Source organism: Mustelus asterias, chromosome 23 (assembly GCF_964213995.1).
Source record: "Mustelus asterias chromosome 23, sMusAst1.hap1.1, whole genome shotgun sequence".
Taxonomy (NCBI): Eukaryota; Metazoa; Chordata; class Chondrichthyes; order Carcharhiniformes; family Triakidae; genus Mustelus; species Mustelus asterias.
Genome location: NC_135823.1, coordinates 47,303,635 through 47,317,661, shown reverse-complemented (window position 1 = coordinate 47,317,661; position 14,027 = coordinate 47,303,635). Strand labels below are relative to the sequence as shown.

General features: G+C 46.3%; 1 protein-coding gene across 4 annotated transcripts in view; it reads right to left on the bottom strand.

The window, feature by feature from the left end:
• Nucleotides 1–11,660, bottom strand: part of cluap1 (clusterin associated protein 1) — a 28,842-nt gene extending 17,182 nt beyond the window's left edge. For 3 of the 4 annotated variants that reach the window (XR_013500680.1, XR_013500681.1, XM_078240432.1), the window contains exons 1-5: nucleotides 11,204–11,651; nucleotides 10,381–10,492; nucleotides 8,878–8,962; nucleotides 8,567–8,746; nucleotides 7,906–8,001 (exon numbers count right to left, since the gene is read on the bottom strand). Coding sequence is in view for 2 of the 4 variants with exons in the window: in XM_078240432.1 (XP_078096558.1) it covers nucleotides 7,906–8,001; nucleotides 8,567–8,746; nucleotides 8,878–8,962; nucleotides 10,381–10,492; nucleotides 11,204–11,225 (495 nt within the window). In the remaining 2 variants the exon portion in view is untranslated. Of the gene's footprint in view, nucleotides 1–7,905; nucleotides 8,002–8,566; nucleotides 8,747–8,877; nucleotides 8,963–10,380; nucleotides 10,493–11,203 lie in introns of all 4 variants that reach the window. The other variant, XM_078240434.1, reaches the window with a different exon arrangement.
• Nucleotides 11,661–14,027: the final 2,367 nt, after the last annotated feature.

Here is a 14,027-nt window from a genome sequence, read left to right as displayed (position 1 = left end):
TATTCCAGACCATGTGATCCCCAGGGAGAGGCGAAAACCCAGCGTGAAAAACCCCAGGGCCAATATGGGGAAAAAAAAAATCTGGGAAATTCCTCTCTGACCCCCTGAGGCGATCGAAACGAGTCCAGGAGATCACAATGGCCCTGATCGGAAAATGCTTCCCAACCCTAGTCATTTCCACTTCCATGAACACCATATGAATTCCCTGCCCCCGAGACAGGTTCCCAACTATCCGCAGTCTCGCTCTGTACTGGCACCAGCAAGATGATCATAGAATGAAGCCTTGAAACGAGAAACAAGGAACAATTAGCCCGCGCCGCTCCCTGGTCCAAACTAGACCACTCTTTTGTATCCCTCCATTCCCACTCCGGTCATATAGCTGTCTAGATAAGTCTTAAACGTTCCCAGTGTGTCCGCCTCCACCACCTTGCCCAGCAACACATTCCAGGCCCCCACGACCCTCTGTGTGAAATATGTCCTTCTGATATCTGTGTTAAACCTCCCCCCCTTCAAAGAACAAAGAACAGTACAGCACAGGAAACAGGCCTTCGGCCCTCCAAGCCTGTGCCGCTCATTGGTCCAACTAGACCAATCGTTTGTATCCCTCCATTCCCAGGCTGCTCATGTGACTATCCAGGTAAGTCTTAAACGATGTCAGCGTGCCTGCCTCCACCACCCTACTTGGCAGCGCATTCCAGGCCCCCACCACCCTCTGTGTAAAAAACGTCCCTCTGATGTCTGAGTTATACTTCGCCCCTCTCAGCTTGAGCCCGTGACCCCTCGTGATCGTCACCTCCGACCTGGGAAAAAGCTTCCCACTGTTCACCCTATCTATACCCTTCATAATCTTGTATACCTCTATTAGATCTCCCCTCATTCTCCGTCTTTCCAAGGAGAACAACCCCAGTCTACCCAATCTCTCCTCATAGCTAAGACCCTCCATACCAGGCAACATCCTGGTAAACCTTCTCTGCACTCTCTCCAATGCCTCCACGTCCTTCTGGTAGTGCGGCGACCAGAACTGGACGCAGTACTCCAAATGCGGCCTAACCAGCGTTCTATACAGCTGCATCATCAGACTCCAGCTTTTATACTCTATACCCCGTCCTATAAAGGCAAGCATACCATATGCCTTCTTCACCACCTTCTCCACCTGTGTTGCCACCTTCAAGGATTTGTGGACTTGCACACCTAGGTCCCTCTGTGTTTCTATACTCCTGATGACTCTGCCATTTATTGCATAACTCCTCCCTACATTATTTCTTCCAAAATGCATCACTTCGCATTTATCCGGATTAAATTCCATCTGCCCAATTTTCCAGCCTATCTATATCCTGCTGTATTGCCCGACAATGCTCTTCGCTATCCGCAATTCCAGCCATCTTTGTGTCATCCGCAAACTTGCTGATTACACCAGTTACACCTTCTTCCAAATCATTTATATATATCACAAATAGCAGAGGTCCCAGTACAGAGCCCTGCGGAACACCACTGGTCACAGACCTCCAGCCGGAAAAAGACCCTTCGACCACTACCCTCTGTCTCCTATGGCCAAGCCAGTTCTCCACCCATCGAGCCACTTCTCCTTGTATCCCATGAGCCTTAACCTTCTTAACCAACCTGCCATGTGGGACTTTGTCAAATGCCTTACTGAAATCCATATAGACGACATCCACGGCCCTTCCTTCATCAACCGTTTTTGTCACTTCCTCAAAAAACTCCACCAAATTTGTAAGGCACGACCTCCCTCTTACAAAACCATGCTGTCTGTCACTAATGAGATTGTTCCGTTCTAAATGCACATACATCCTGTCTCTAAGAATCCTCTCCAACAACTTCCCTACCACGGACGTCAAGCTCACCGGCCTATAATTTCCTGGGTTATCCCTGCTACCCTTCTTAAACAACGGGACCACATTCGCTATCCTCCAATCCTCAGGGACCTCACCCGTGTCCAAAGAAGCGACAAAGATTTCCGTCAGAGGCCCAGCAATTTCCTCTCTCGTCTCCCTGAGCAGTCGAGGATAGATGCCATCAGGCCCTGGGGCTTTGTCAGTTTTAATGTTCCCTAAAAAACCTAACACTTCCTCTCTCGTAATGGAGATTTTCTCTAACGGGTCAACACCTCCCTCCGAGACACTCCCGGTTAACACGCCCCTCTCCTTCGTGAATACCGATGCAAAGTATTCATTTAGGATCTCCCCTATTCCCTTGGCTTCTAAGCATAATTCCCCTCCTTTGTCCCTGAGAGGTCCGATTTTCTCCCTGACAACTCTTTTGTTCCTAACGTATGAATAGAATGCCTTAGGATTCTCCTTAATCCTGCCTGCCAAGAACATCTCGTGCCCTCTTTTTGCCCTTCTAACTCCCCGTTTGAGATCTTTCCTACTCTCTCTGTATTCCTCCAGAGCTCCATCTGTTTTCAGTTGCCTGGACTTAACGTACGCCTCCCTTTTCATTTTAATCAGATCCTCAATTTCCCTGGTTATCCACGGCTCTCGAATCCTACCTTTCCTATCTTTCCTTTTTACAGGCACATGCCTATCCTGCAGCCTTATCAATAGTTCCTTAAAAGACTCCCACATGCCAGACGCGGACTTACCCTCGAACATCCTCTCCCAATCAACATCCACCAATTCCTGCCTAATCCGGCTATAGTCAGCCTTCCCCCAATTTAGCACCCTGCCCGTAGGACAGCACTCATCCTTGTCCATTACTATCCTAAAGTTAACAGAGTTGTGGTCACTATTTGCCACATGTTCCCCTACCGAAACTTTGACGACCTGACCGGGCTCATTTCCCAGAACTAGGTCCAGTATAGCCCCCTCTCTAGTCGGGCTATCTACATACTGTTCCAAAGAACCTTCCAGTACGCATTTTACAAATTCCTCCCCGTCCGGTCCCCCAGCTCTAAGCACTTTCCAGTCTGTGCCAGGGAAATTAAAGTCCCCCACTACAACAACCCTATTTTTTCTGCACCTATCCAGAATCTCCTGACATATCCTTTCCTCCACTTCCCGTGGGCTGTTGGGTGGTCTGTAGTACACCCCCAGCATAGTGACTGCACCCTTCCTGTTTCTGAGTTCCACCCACAGCGACTCAGTACATGACCCCTCTAAGTTGTCTACCCTCTGCACCGCGGTAATATGCTCCTTAACTAATATCGCTACTCCCCCACCTTTTTTAGCCCCTCCTCTGTCTCGCCTAAAACACTGATACCCCGGAATATTCAGCTGCCAGTCCTGTCCTTCTTTTAACCAAGTTTCCGTCACCGCAACCACATCCAAATTCCGCACAAGCATTAAGGCCCTAAGTTCGTCTGTTTTACCCGTTACACTCCTCGCATTGAAGCAGATGCACTCCAGACCTCCAGGCCCAGTCAGGTCCTCCTCCTCCAGAGTGCTCCTCTTCTTAGCTAGCCTTGCCCTGGCCCCCAGCTCGACCCCAGCCTCAGTATTTACTGACCTCCTGTTTTGTTCCCCACCCCCCTGCCACACTAGTTTAAATCCTGCCGAAACACTCGAGCAAAACTCCCAGCCAGGATATTTGCTCCCTTCCAGTTAAGGTGTAACCCATCCTTTCTGTACAGTTGCCATCCTGACTTGAAGATTTCCCAGTTATCTATGAATTTAAAACCCTCCCTCTTGCACCAGTCCTTTAGCCACGCGTTCAACTGTAGAATCTCCCTGTTCCGAGCCTCACTTGCATTAGGCACCGGGAGCAGTCCAGAGATTGCTACACTGGAGGTCTTACTTTTTAGCCTAGCACCCAACTCCCTGAATTTCTCTCGTATGACCCCCCTGCTCTTCCTACCTACATCATTTCCCCCAATGTGTACAATCACATCCGTTTGACTACCTTCCTTTTTAAATATGCTTCCTACCCTCTCGGAGACATCCAGTACCCCGGCACCAGGGAGGCAGACTACCATCCTGGATTCTCGTTCAGTCCCACAGAAGCGCCTGTCCGTGTCTCTAACTATTGCGTCCCCCACAACTATCGCTCTCCTAAACCCCTTCTTTCCCTTCCGGACCCCTGAGCCTGTCCCCGTGGAGGCGATCTGGTCCTCGTGGCTTACCCCTGGAGGGTCATCCCCCTCCACAGAATCCAAAACAATATACCTATTGTGGAGGGGGACAACCACAGGGGATCCCTCCACAGACTGCTCACTCCCTTCCCTTCTCCCATCTGTTGCCCATCCCTTTCTCTTATGGGACACTGCCACTGGGGTGCTTTCTGGCACATCACCCTTCTGACTATTACCCCTCCTAACCGTGACCCACGTGTCTTCCTTCCGAGACCCTGGTGTCACTACCTGACTATAACTTTTATCTATGACTCTCTCATTTTCCCTAACTAAACTGAGTTCATCGAGCCTCAGCTCCAGCTCCCTTACACGATCCTTCAGGAGATGCAGTTCCACACATCTGGCACAGATATGGACTTCCGGGAGGCAAGTTGTCTCCAGGAACTCCCACATCCCACACCGAATGCAGTATACTGGCCTCCCACTCATACCAGCCATGTCCTTTTTAGTTTTGGGGATAAAACAAAAAGGGGGTGTAACCGAAGAAAAACAAACAAACAACCTTCCTCGCCGAAGCCCTGTGAGCCAAAGCCCTTTTAGCTCTCACTCTGTCCCCTGCTCACTCCACTGCCCGCTAACGACGCTGCCCGCTCAAAGGTGCGGCCTACTTTTAAACCCTCCAAAATCTTCCCAGGCTGCTGCTGGGCCTATTTCCTGTTTAGAAAAAAAAACCTCCGATTTTTTTCACTAATTGAACTGAAAAATAATTAAATAAATTAATTACTCTACTGCAGCCCGAGCAGCACTCCCACAGTGAGACACCAACTGTCACACTCTACTGCAGCCCGAGCAGCACTCCCACAGTGAGACACCAACTGTCACACTCTACTGCAGCCCGAGCAGCACTCCCTCACTGAGACACCAACTGTCACTCTCCACTGCAGCCCGAGCAGCACTCCCACAGTGAGACACCAACTGTCACTCTCCACTGCAGCCCGAGCAGACTCCTATTCACAGACTACAGCTCAGCCTTCAACACCATTATTCCTACGAAAGTCATCTCCAAATTCCATGGCCTGGGGCTCAGCTCCTCCCTCTGCGACTAGATCCTAGACTTCCTAACCCACAGACCGCAGTCAGTAAGGATAACCAACAACACCTCCTTCACGATCATCCTCAACACTGGTTCTCCACAAAACTGTGTCCTCATCCCCTTACTATACTCCCTATACACCTCTGATTGTATGCCAAATTCCCTTCCAACTCGATTTTCAAGTTTGCTGATGACACCACCGTTGTGGTTGGATCGCAAACAATGACGAGAATCTGGGAACTAGTGTGACAACAATAATCTCTCCCTCAATGTCAACAAAATGATGGAGACAGTCATTCGACTTCAGGAAGGGTAGTGGAGGGCATGCCCCTTTCTACTTCAATGGGGACGAAGTAGAAATGGTCGAGAGCTTCAAGTTTTTTGGTGCCCAGATCAACAACAACCTATGTTGGTCCCTCCATGCGGACACTATAGTTAAGAAAGCCCACCTAAGCCTCTATTTTCTCAGGAGACTAAAGAAATTTGGCATGTTTGCTACAACTCTCACCAACTTCTACAGATGCACCATTCTTTCCGGTTGTATTCAGCTTGGTATAGCTCTGTCCAAGACCGCAACAAACTACAATGGGTCTGAATGACTCATAGAATCCCTACAGTGCAGGAGGCGGCAATTCGGCCCATCGAGCCTGCACCGTCAACAATCCCACCCAGGCCCTATCCCCGCAACCCCACATACTTACCGTACGAGTCCCCCTGATACCAAGGAACAATTTAGCATGGCCAATCAACCTAACCCACACGTCTTTGGACTATGGGAAGAAACCAAAGCACCCGGAGGAAACCCGCGCAGACACAGGGAGAATGTGCAAACTCCACACAGTCATCCAAGCCAGGAATCGAACCCAGGTCCTTGGCGCTGTGAGGCAGCTGTGCTAACCACTGTGCCACCCCGAATGAAGCCCAGTCCATCACTTAAACCAGCCTCCCATCCATTGACACCGTCTACACTTCTCGCTTCCTTGGAAAAAGCAGCCAGCATAATCAAGGACCCCACGCACCCCCGACATTCTCTCTTCCATCTTCTTCCATTGGGAAAAAGATATAAAAGTCTGAGGACACGTACCAACTAACTCAAAAACAGCTTCTTCCCTGCTGCCATCAGCCTTTTGAATGGACCTACCTCACATCAAGTTGGTCTTTCTCTACGCTCCAGCTATGACTGTAACACTACATTCTGCACTCTCTCCTTTCCTTCCCTATGTACGGTATGTTTTGTCTGTTTAGTGCACAAGAAACAATACTTTTCACTGTATACTAATACACGTGACAATAATAAATCAAATCAAAACATCCTTCCTATAGTGAGGTGACCAGAACTGCACACAGTACTCCAGCTGTGGCCTAACCAACCCCCCGTACAATTCTAACATCATCTTCTTGCTCTTACACTCTATGCCACGACTGATAAAAGCAACGGTCCTATATGCCTTCTCAACTATCCTGTATTCTTCACTATTAACCACCCTACCAATCTTGGTGTTGTCTGCAAACATGCTTAACATTCCCCTACATTTTCATCTATACCATTTATGGACACCAGCCTCCAGTCACTTGGACAGCCTTCTACCACTACTCTTTGTGTCCGATTACTAAGCCAGTTTCGAATCCATCTCGCCAAGTTTCCCTGAATTCCACGTACTTTAAACTTCTCAGTCAGCCTCCCATGTGGGACCTTGTCAAAGCTTTGCTAAAATCCATATAAACTACATCAACTGAACTTCCCTCATCCATACACTTGATCACATTTTTGAAACATTCTAACAAATTTGTTAGGAATGACCTCCCTCTAACAAAGTCATGCTGACTATCCCTAATTAATCCATGCCTTCCCAAGTGCATATTAATTCTCTCCTTCAGAATTTTCTCCAGTAGTTCCCCCACTACTGACGCAAGTCTCATTAGTCTGTAATTTCCTGGTTCATCTTTACCACCTTTCTTGAAAAATGAAACCACAGTAGCCATCCTCTCGTCCTCTGGCACTTCCCCCTGGTATTTGCTACCAAATAAACCTGTTGGACTTTAACCTGGTGTTGTGAGACTTCTTACTGTACTTCCCCCTGTGGCCAGAGAGGAATTAGAAATGTGTCATAAGTTGAAATCCCCTAGTATAATTACCCGATTATTACTCTTACACACCTCTGTGAACCATCTACATATTTGTTCCTCTATTTCCTGCTAACTCTTTAGGGTCCTATAAATACACTCCTGGTAATGTGGTTGCCCCTTTATATTCCTAAATTCTACCCACAAAGCCTCGTTTGAAGATCCTTCCAAGATATCATCTTTCCTTATAGCAGTAATTGACTCTTAATTAATTGTGCTACACCACCTCTCTCTCACCTAAAGATCCTATACTCCAGAATGTTGAGTTGCCAGTCCTGTCTTCCCTCAACCATGTTTCTCTGATGGCAACAATATCACACTTCCATGTGTCAATCCACATTGTTCCAAGTGCTCACAAGTGTTCCAACATTTCCTGTTTTCATTTCATATTTCCGGTATTCACAGTATTCTGCTGTAGCCTGAATTACCAATCCATCATTGATTTGATTTCAAAATTCAAAAGCAAGTGCTCTTAACTATGGCCACAAAAAAACTACAGCAAGGTTTTTGACACTATATTAGAATTAGACCTGGAGCAATGTTTTGTTGAACTGGCATTATATATTCATATTGAACACAGTAAAACCATTCATCTTTCATTCTAGGATATCGATATCTTCCAGTTGTCAGTAATTTGGTGATAAGGATTCTACCCACTCACCCTCAGATCTACTTCTTTTCCCAGTAAATCAAATACTGTTGCTCCTTTGGAGGTAATCTCAGAGGCCAGTTGCCTTGCAATTTTCAAATCTGAAATCTGTGATGGGTGACAAGATGCAAAATATTGACATCATTTTTCAAACATTATTATGGGTATACACTGAAAGCAGATTCTAGATTAGCTCTGAAAGTCTCCATCTGTAAATGTTAGGGTTCATTTATATATTTATTGCATCCATGAATCCAGAGCCAATGACTTGACCTTGCTGTAGGTTTAGAGACCATGTTTACTGTATTCAGGGTTAAAACATCTCACTGCTGCAAGTTAGAAGGTGGAGTGTCAGATTATTAATTTGACCTTGTAGCAACACTAACAGCAAAGCTAGTGTGTTAAACATACTCCTTTCAGTCAAAATACTGTGCAAATTCAACAAGGTGAAGCTCCTGAGAGCAGAGTCTCATTAAAAAGGACAATGAGTCAGAGATAGGTCTAGTCTTGGTCCTGAGAGGTGCTCCTGTCTGGTGGCAGTACCAAAGAGCTCTACTGAATGTGTCCCTAGATTCTCTCATTCAGTATTGTCAATTAAACAAAACAAACTCCTGTGTTAATCCTCTCCTGTGCTAATCCTTCCTTAAATGATGAATCCTTTAACACTGCTTACCTTTGACCCCAAGTCAAATTTGAATTTCGAACTATCTTCTTCAGTATCCTCACTTCTGTCCAATCTCTTTGTCTTCATGGCATTGTAGAGAACGGTAGTAATCTTCAGCAACTCTTTCACCGCATAACCATCAGCTTGATACAGCTTTTTGGTGTTGAGTTTAATGTGAGCTTTAGTAGCCTACAATACAATGAAATAAATATATGCACAAACATACTGATGCACTTAATCAAACTCCAATCTAATCCCTAGGTTCATATTGTTCTACAGTTGACACATACTGGGCAGAGGAAGAGCTCTTTAATGCTTACCATGAACTGAGCTACAGCTTTGATGAAGAAAACTCGGTCCTGTTCTGAATCCACATCTGTTGGGATATCTGTTTGGGGCTCATATCTAGTAAAGCAAAACACTAAGCAACATTAGTTTATTTCCCCATACAAAGAACAAAGAAAATTACAGTGCAGGAACAGGCTCTTTGACCTTCTAAGCCTGCACTGACCATGCTACACGACTTAACTAAAACCCCCTACTCTTCCGGGGATCATATCCCTCTATTCCCATCCTATTCATGTATTTTATCCCTCTATTCCCATCCTATTCAGTGTATACCCATGTACCTTTTCTCCCAACCACTCCCTAACTTCTGACTAGATTTAGAACTCTCAAAGGGCACAGCTAAACGGTCATTTATCCCCACCCAGGAGGGTCATAGTAAACCACACCGACCATTAAGAATATGGTGGAGCAGAACTAAAATCTCATGCCTTCCAGTGAGAATTAAAAGCTCATCTCCATCCAGTGATCAGAATTATCTGCTCTTCCTTTTTAAAGCTGATCCAAACCTCCCTTTTGCCCTGAAGGTATTAACTCTTTGCTGGGGTCAGGTTCCAAAGGCTTCTGTAATAATTAACTAACTGCCTGCTTCGTCTAGACAAGGGCTAATACCTTTAGGACAAGAGGGAGGTTTGGATCAGCTTTAAGAAGGGAAAAGCAGATAACGCTGCTCTCAGGGTATCACAAAGAGCTTCACGGTGGCTTAATTATTTTTAATGTGTACTCAGTGTTATTACAGAGATAAATGCCGCAGCTAATTTGCACACAGGGTGGTACCAAAATTATCAAATAAGATGAGTCATAGAGGTTACAACATGGAAACAGGCCCTTGATCCCAACTTGTCCATGCCACCCTTCTTTTTTAAACTCCTAAGCTAGTCCCAATTGCCCGCATTTGGCCCATATCCCTCCATACCTACCTTACCCATGTAACTGTCTAAACGCTTTTTAAAAAGACAAAATTGTACCCACCTCTACTACTACCTCTGGCAGCTTGTTTCAGACACTCACCACCCTCTCTGTGAAACAAATTGCCCCTCTGCACCCTTTTGTGCATCTCCCCTTAAACCTATGCCCTCTAGTTTTAGACTCCCCTACCTTTGGGGAAAGATATTGACTATCTAGCCGATCTATGCCCCTCATTATTTTATAGACCTCTATAAGATCACCCCTCAGCCTTCTACGCTCCAGAGAAAAAAAAACCCAGTCTATCCAACCTCTCTTTATGATGAATGATTAGATGACATGTTTTGATAACCCTGGCTTCTGAATCCTCCAAATAGGGAGCATTCCTGCACAGGAGAAGCAGCCTTGATGAGTTCATATACCAGAGTGGATTTCACCCCACAGCCTCAGGCTTAATTCAACAACTGATGGCACATTAAGTATTCAGAGCAATTTCTAAAAGAAAGCTTGGCTTGTTCTTTCACCTAACCATGATGTGCTTTACAGCTTAATACACTTGTAGGATTACAAACCTTTTCACAAGCCAGATGAGAATCTCTGCTACCAAAGGGAAGTTTGGAATCCTGAAGTTTTCCATGGAGATGAGGCGAGGGTATCCCAGAGCCCTCATCATCTCAGTGAAGTCTGAGGGGGGAAAGATAACAGATTGTTTACACAAACAATGGGTCATCACAGGGGAAGGGTGTCCAAAACTTTGTCTCAGTGGTACGTGAGACTATTTCTGAAACTTGCCCAACAATGCACATCTCGTGAGAACACTCTGAAAGCATACAATGTTAAACCGGAGGGTGTGGTGAGTGGAGTTCCACATTTGTACTCACATTCCTAAAGCTCTCATTCTAAATATGTTTTGAGGATGCAATATTGACAAGTCTAAGAACCTAATGGTAATTAAACGCATCAGCACTTTTACGTGGAACTAATGCCAAATTATTGTGCCCCACAGATTATCCGATCCTGCTTCAAATTGTTCAGCTTTCTGGAAACAAATAAAGTTGAAAGAACAGTGTGAGAGAGTGCAGACACTATTGGAGTAAATCTTATTCTCATTAATGACCACAGATTCCAAAACTGGACAGGTGGTACAAGAGAAAATGTGTAATACATCAAATATACATAATGTATAACGGCAAGGCTGTTTAACTGTGTCTACTCTAGAGTGCAAAATGTGATGCCTGTTTATGGATATCAATAACGTTTCAAAATATATAAAGATTGAAGCCTCCTCCCCGCCCCGCAGAGATGAATAGGGGTCCTGACCCAGGCAGAACCCCTGGTAACCCGCCTTTGCCTCTGCCCACAGCCCAAACTCTCGGGTATGAAACACATTCTTACTCCTCAGGTCCCTGAACGACATGGTGCCGCCGGAATTTGCAGCCTTCTTGGGCCCGGTCTCACGGGTCTCGCCCTCCCTTTTCTCGCTCAAATCTTGGCTCACCGAATGCAGAAAAAAACTCTACATCTGCCGTACCCAATTCCCCCAATCCTGTCCCCGAACCCGGGCCTGTCCCCTATCCGCAGCCCCCGGGCCGGTGCCCGATCCGCAGCCCCCGGGCCGGTCCCCGATCCGCAGCCCCCGGGCCTATCCGCAGCCCCGCCCCCCGGATCCCTGGGCCCGGAGTGTCTCCCTGACCCGGGTTTTCCTCTACACCGGACCCGCTGTCTGTCCTTCCCGCTGGATGTTTTTCTAACTCCTGTCCCAGCCGTCCATTCCCTGGCCCCGGCCCTGTTTCCCTGGCTCTCCGAGGCTGGGCCGCCCACCGCCATTAGACCGCGTTTCCATGGAAACCCCAGAGACGCGATTACACCAAATGCATTCTGGGAGGTGCGACGCAACTTTGTAATGACGTCATCGTGAAACGTGCTCGGCGTGACGTCACAGTGTGCTTATGGAGCTGCTCTGCCATTCAATGAGATGATAGCTGATCTCCCTCAAACTCACCTTTCCACTGGCCATTTCCATAATATGTGCAACTGCACAAACCCTTTATTTACACATCAAGACAGCAGAGCTCGTGAGTTTGGCAAGCCGCAGTATATACAAAAGTATTTATCCAAAGAGCTATTTTTTCATTTAAAAAATGCATGCACCATAAGATCATCATAGAAGCAGGAGATAATTTCCAAATTATTCTACATACATTGCCCACAAAGAAAATTACCACGCATCAACAATGATGTGGAGATGCCGGCGTTGGACTCGGGTCGGCACAGTAAGAAGTCTCACAACACCAGGTTAAAGTCCAACAGGTTTACTTGGCAGCACAAGCTTTTGGAGTGCTGCTCCTTTCATCAGATGAGTCACTCACCTGATGAAGGAGCAGCACTCCGAAAGCTTGTGCTACCAAATAAACCTGTTGGACTTATACCTGGCGTTGTGAGACTACTTACTGTACACATCAACAAAACACTGCTTGTTGTTTTTAGACTCTCCCAGTTTTGCTTCTCCCTACACACAGTGAACACACAATCTTTAAAGTGTTCATGTTTTCTAAAAGCATGCATACAAGTTGTTGTTGGCTGTTTTTCTGTTGTCTGTTGGTTCCAGAGGTGGCATTGCTTCTTTGGGGAATGTTCATAGAATCCCGACAGTGTCGAAGGAGGCCATTCAGCCCATCAAGTCTGCACCAACTCTCCGACAGAGCATCTTACCCAGACTCCTCACCCTGTCCCCGTAACCCCACACATTCACCCAACTAACCTACACATTCCAGGACACTAAAGACAATTTTGCATTCCCAATCCATCTAACATTTTGGAGTGTGCGAGGAAATGGAGCATACAGAGGAAACCCACGCAGACACGGTGAGAACATGCAAACTCCACAAGGCCAGAATTGAACCCAGATCCCTGGTGCTGTGAGACAGCAGTGCTAACCACTGTGCCACCGTGCCGCCCAATGTTGTTGCCAAGGTGAATGTTGCTGTTGATCTCTGGGACTGATGGTCGTTCAATTCCTTGCTCAATTGGCAAAATCAAATATTTTTCATCCACTGTCTATTGTGAAGGAGCAGCTTCTCCAAGTACATGTCTGCGGTTGCAACAATAGATCTGTTGGTCACTTTTACCATGTACGATCGGGTGACAACTTCTCTACACAAGTCTCAAGTTGCCAAGTGGGCTGACTTTTGTTGAGTGTGTTGAATATTTGTACTGACCAGCTCTGCAACCCCCAGTTCTGACATCAATTTAACAGCTTTATCAATGTGTCATCTGGCTTTTGTTGTTTCACTTTAATCTCATCACTCACTCCTGTTTTTCTTTGCCTGTTGGAAGAGTAGTCTGGATGCAATGTGACATTAGAAGCTGAAATTAGGGTGGCATAGTATTTAGAACTGCTGCCTTACAGTACCAGGGACCCAGGTTTGATTCCAGCCTTGGGTGATGGTCTCTATGAAGTTTACACATTCTCCCCGTGTCTGTGTGAGTTTCCTCCAGGTACTCCAGTTTCCTCCCACAGTCCAAAGATGTACAGGTTAGGTTGACTGGCCATGCTAAATTGATCCTTAGTTTCAGGGGGATTAGCAGGGTAAATATGTGGGGTTATGGGGATAGGGCCTGGGTGGGATTGCTGTCGGTGCAGACTTGATGGGCCGAATGGCCTCTTTCTGCACTGTAGGGATTCTATGATACAATGAAATGGACTACTTTCCATGTCTTCAGTATTTTCTCCATTCTAAGATTGCCCTGTATGCATCTGTGCTGGATTGAATTGATTTTTTGATGATCCTTTTGGCAATATTCACTACTACCTCAAACTTTCCATTTGGCTGGTGATAGTGTGAAGATCATAGAAATCATAGAGTCATAGAAACCCTACAGTGCAGAAGGAGGCCATTCGGCCCATCGAGTCTGCACCGACCACAATCCCACCCAGGCCCTACCCCCACATATTTACCCGCTAATCCCTCTAACCTACGCATTTTAGGATTCTAAGGGGCAATTTTTAACCTGGCCAATCAACCTAACCCGCACATCTTTGGACTGATGATGTGGAGTGCTGAATTTCCCAGTCATTAATAAAGTGTCTGAATTCTACAGTCATGAATTGAGGGTCATTGTCACTCATCACAATATCAAGGATGCCATGATAACTGAAGTGTGTTTTCAGTCATCCTATGATGTTTCTGATAGTTGCAGCTGGTCTAACTCCCACTAG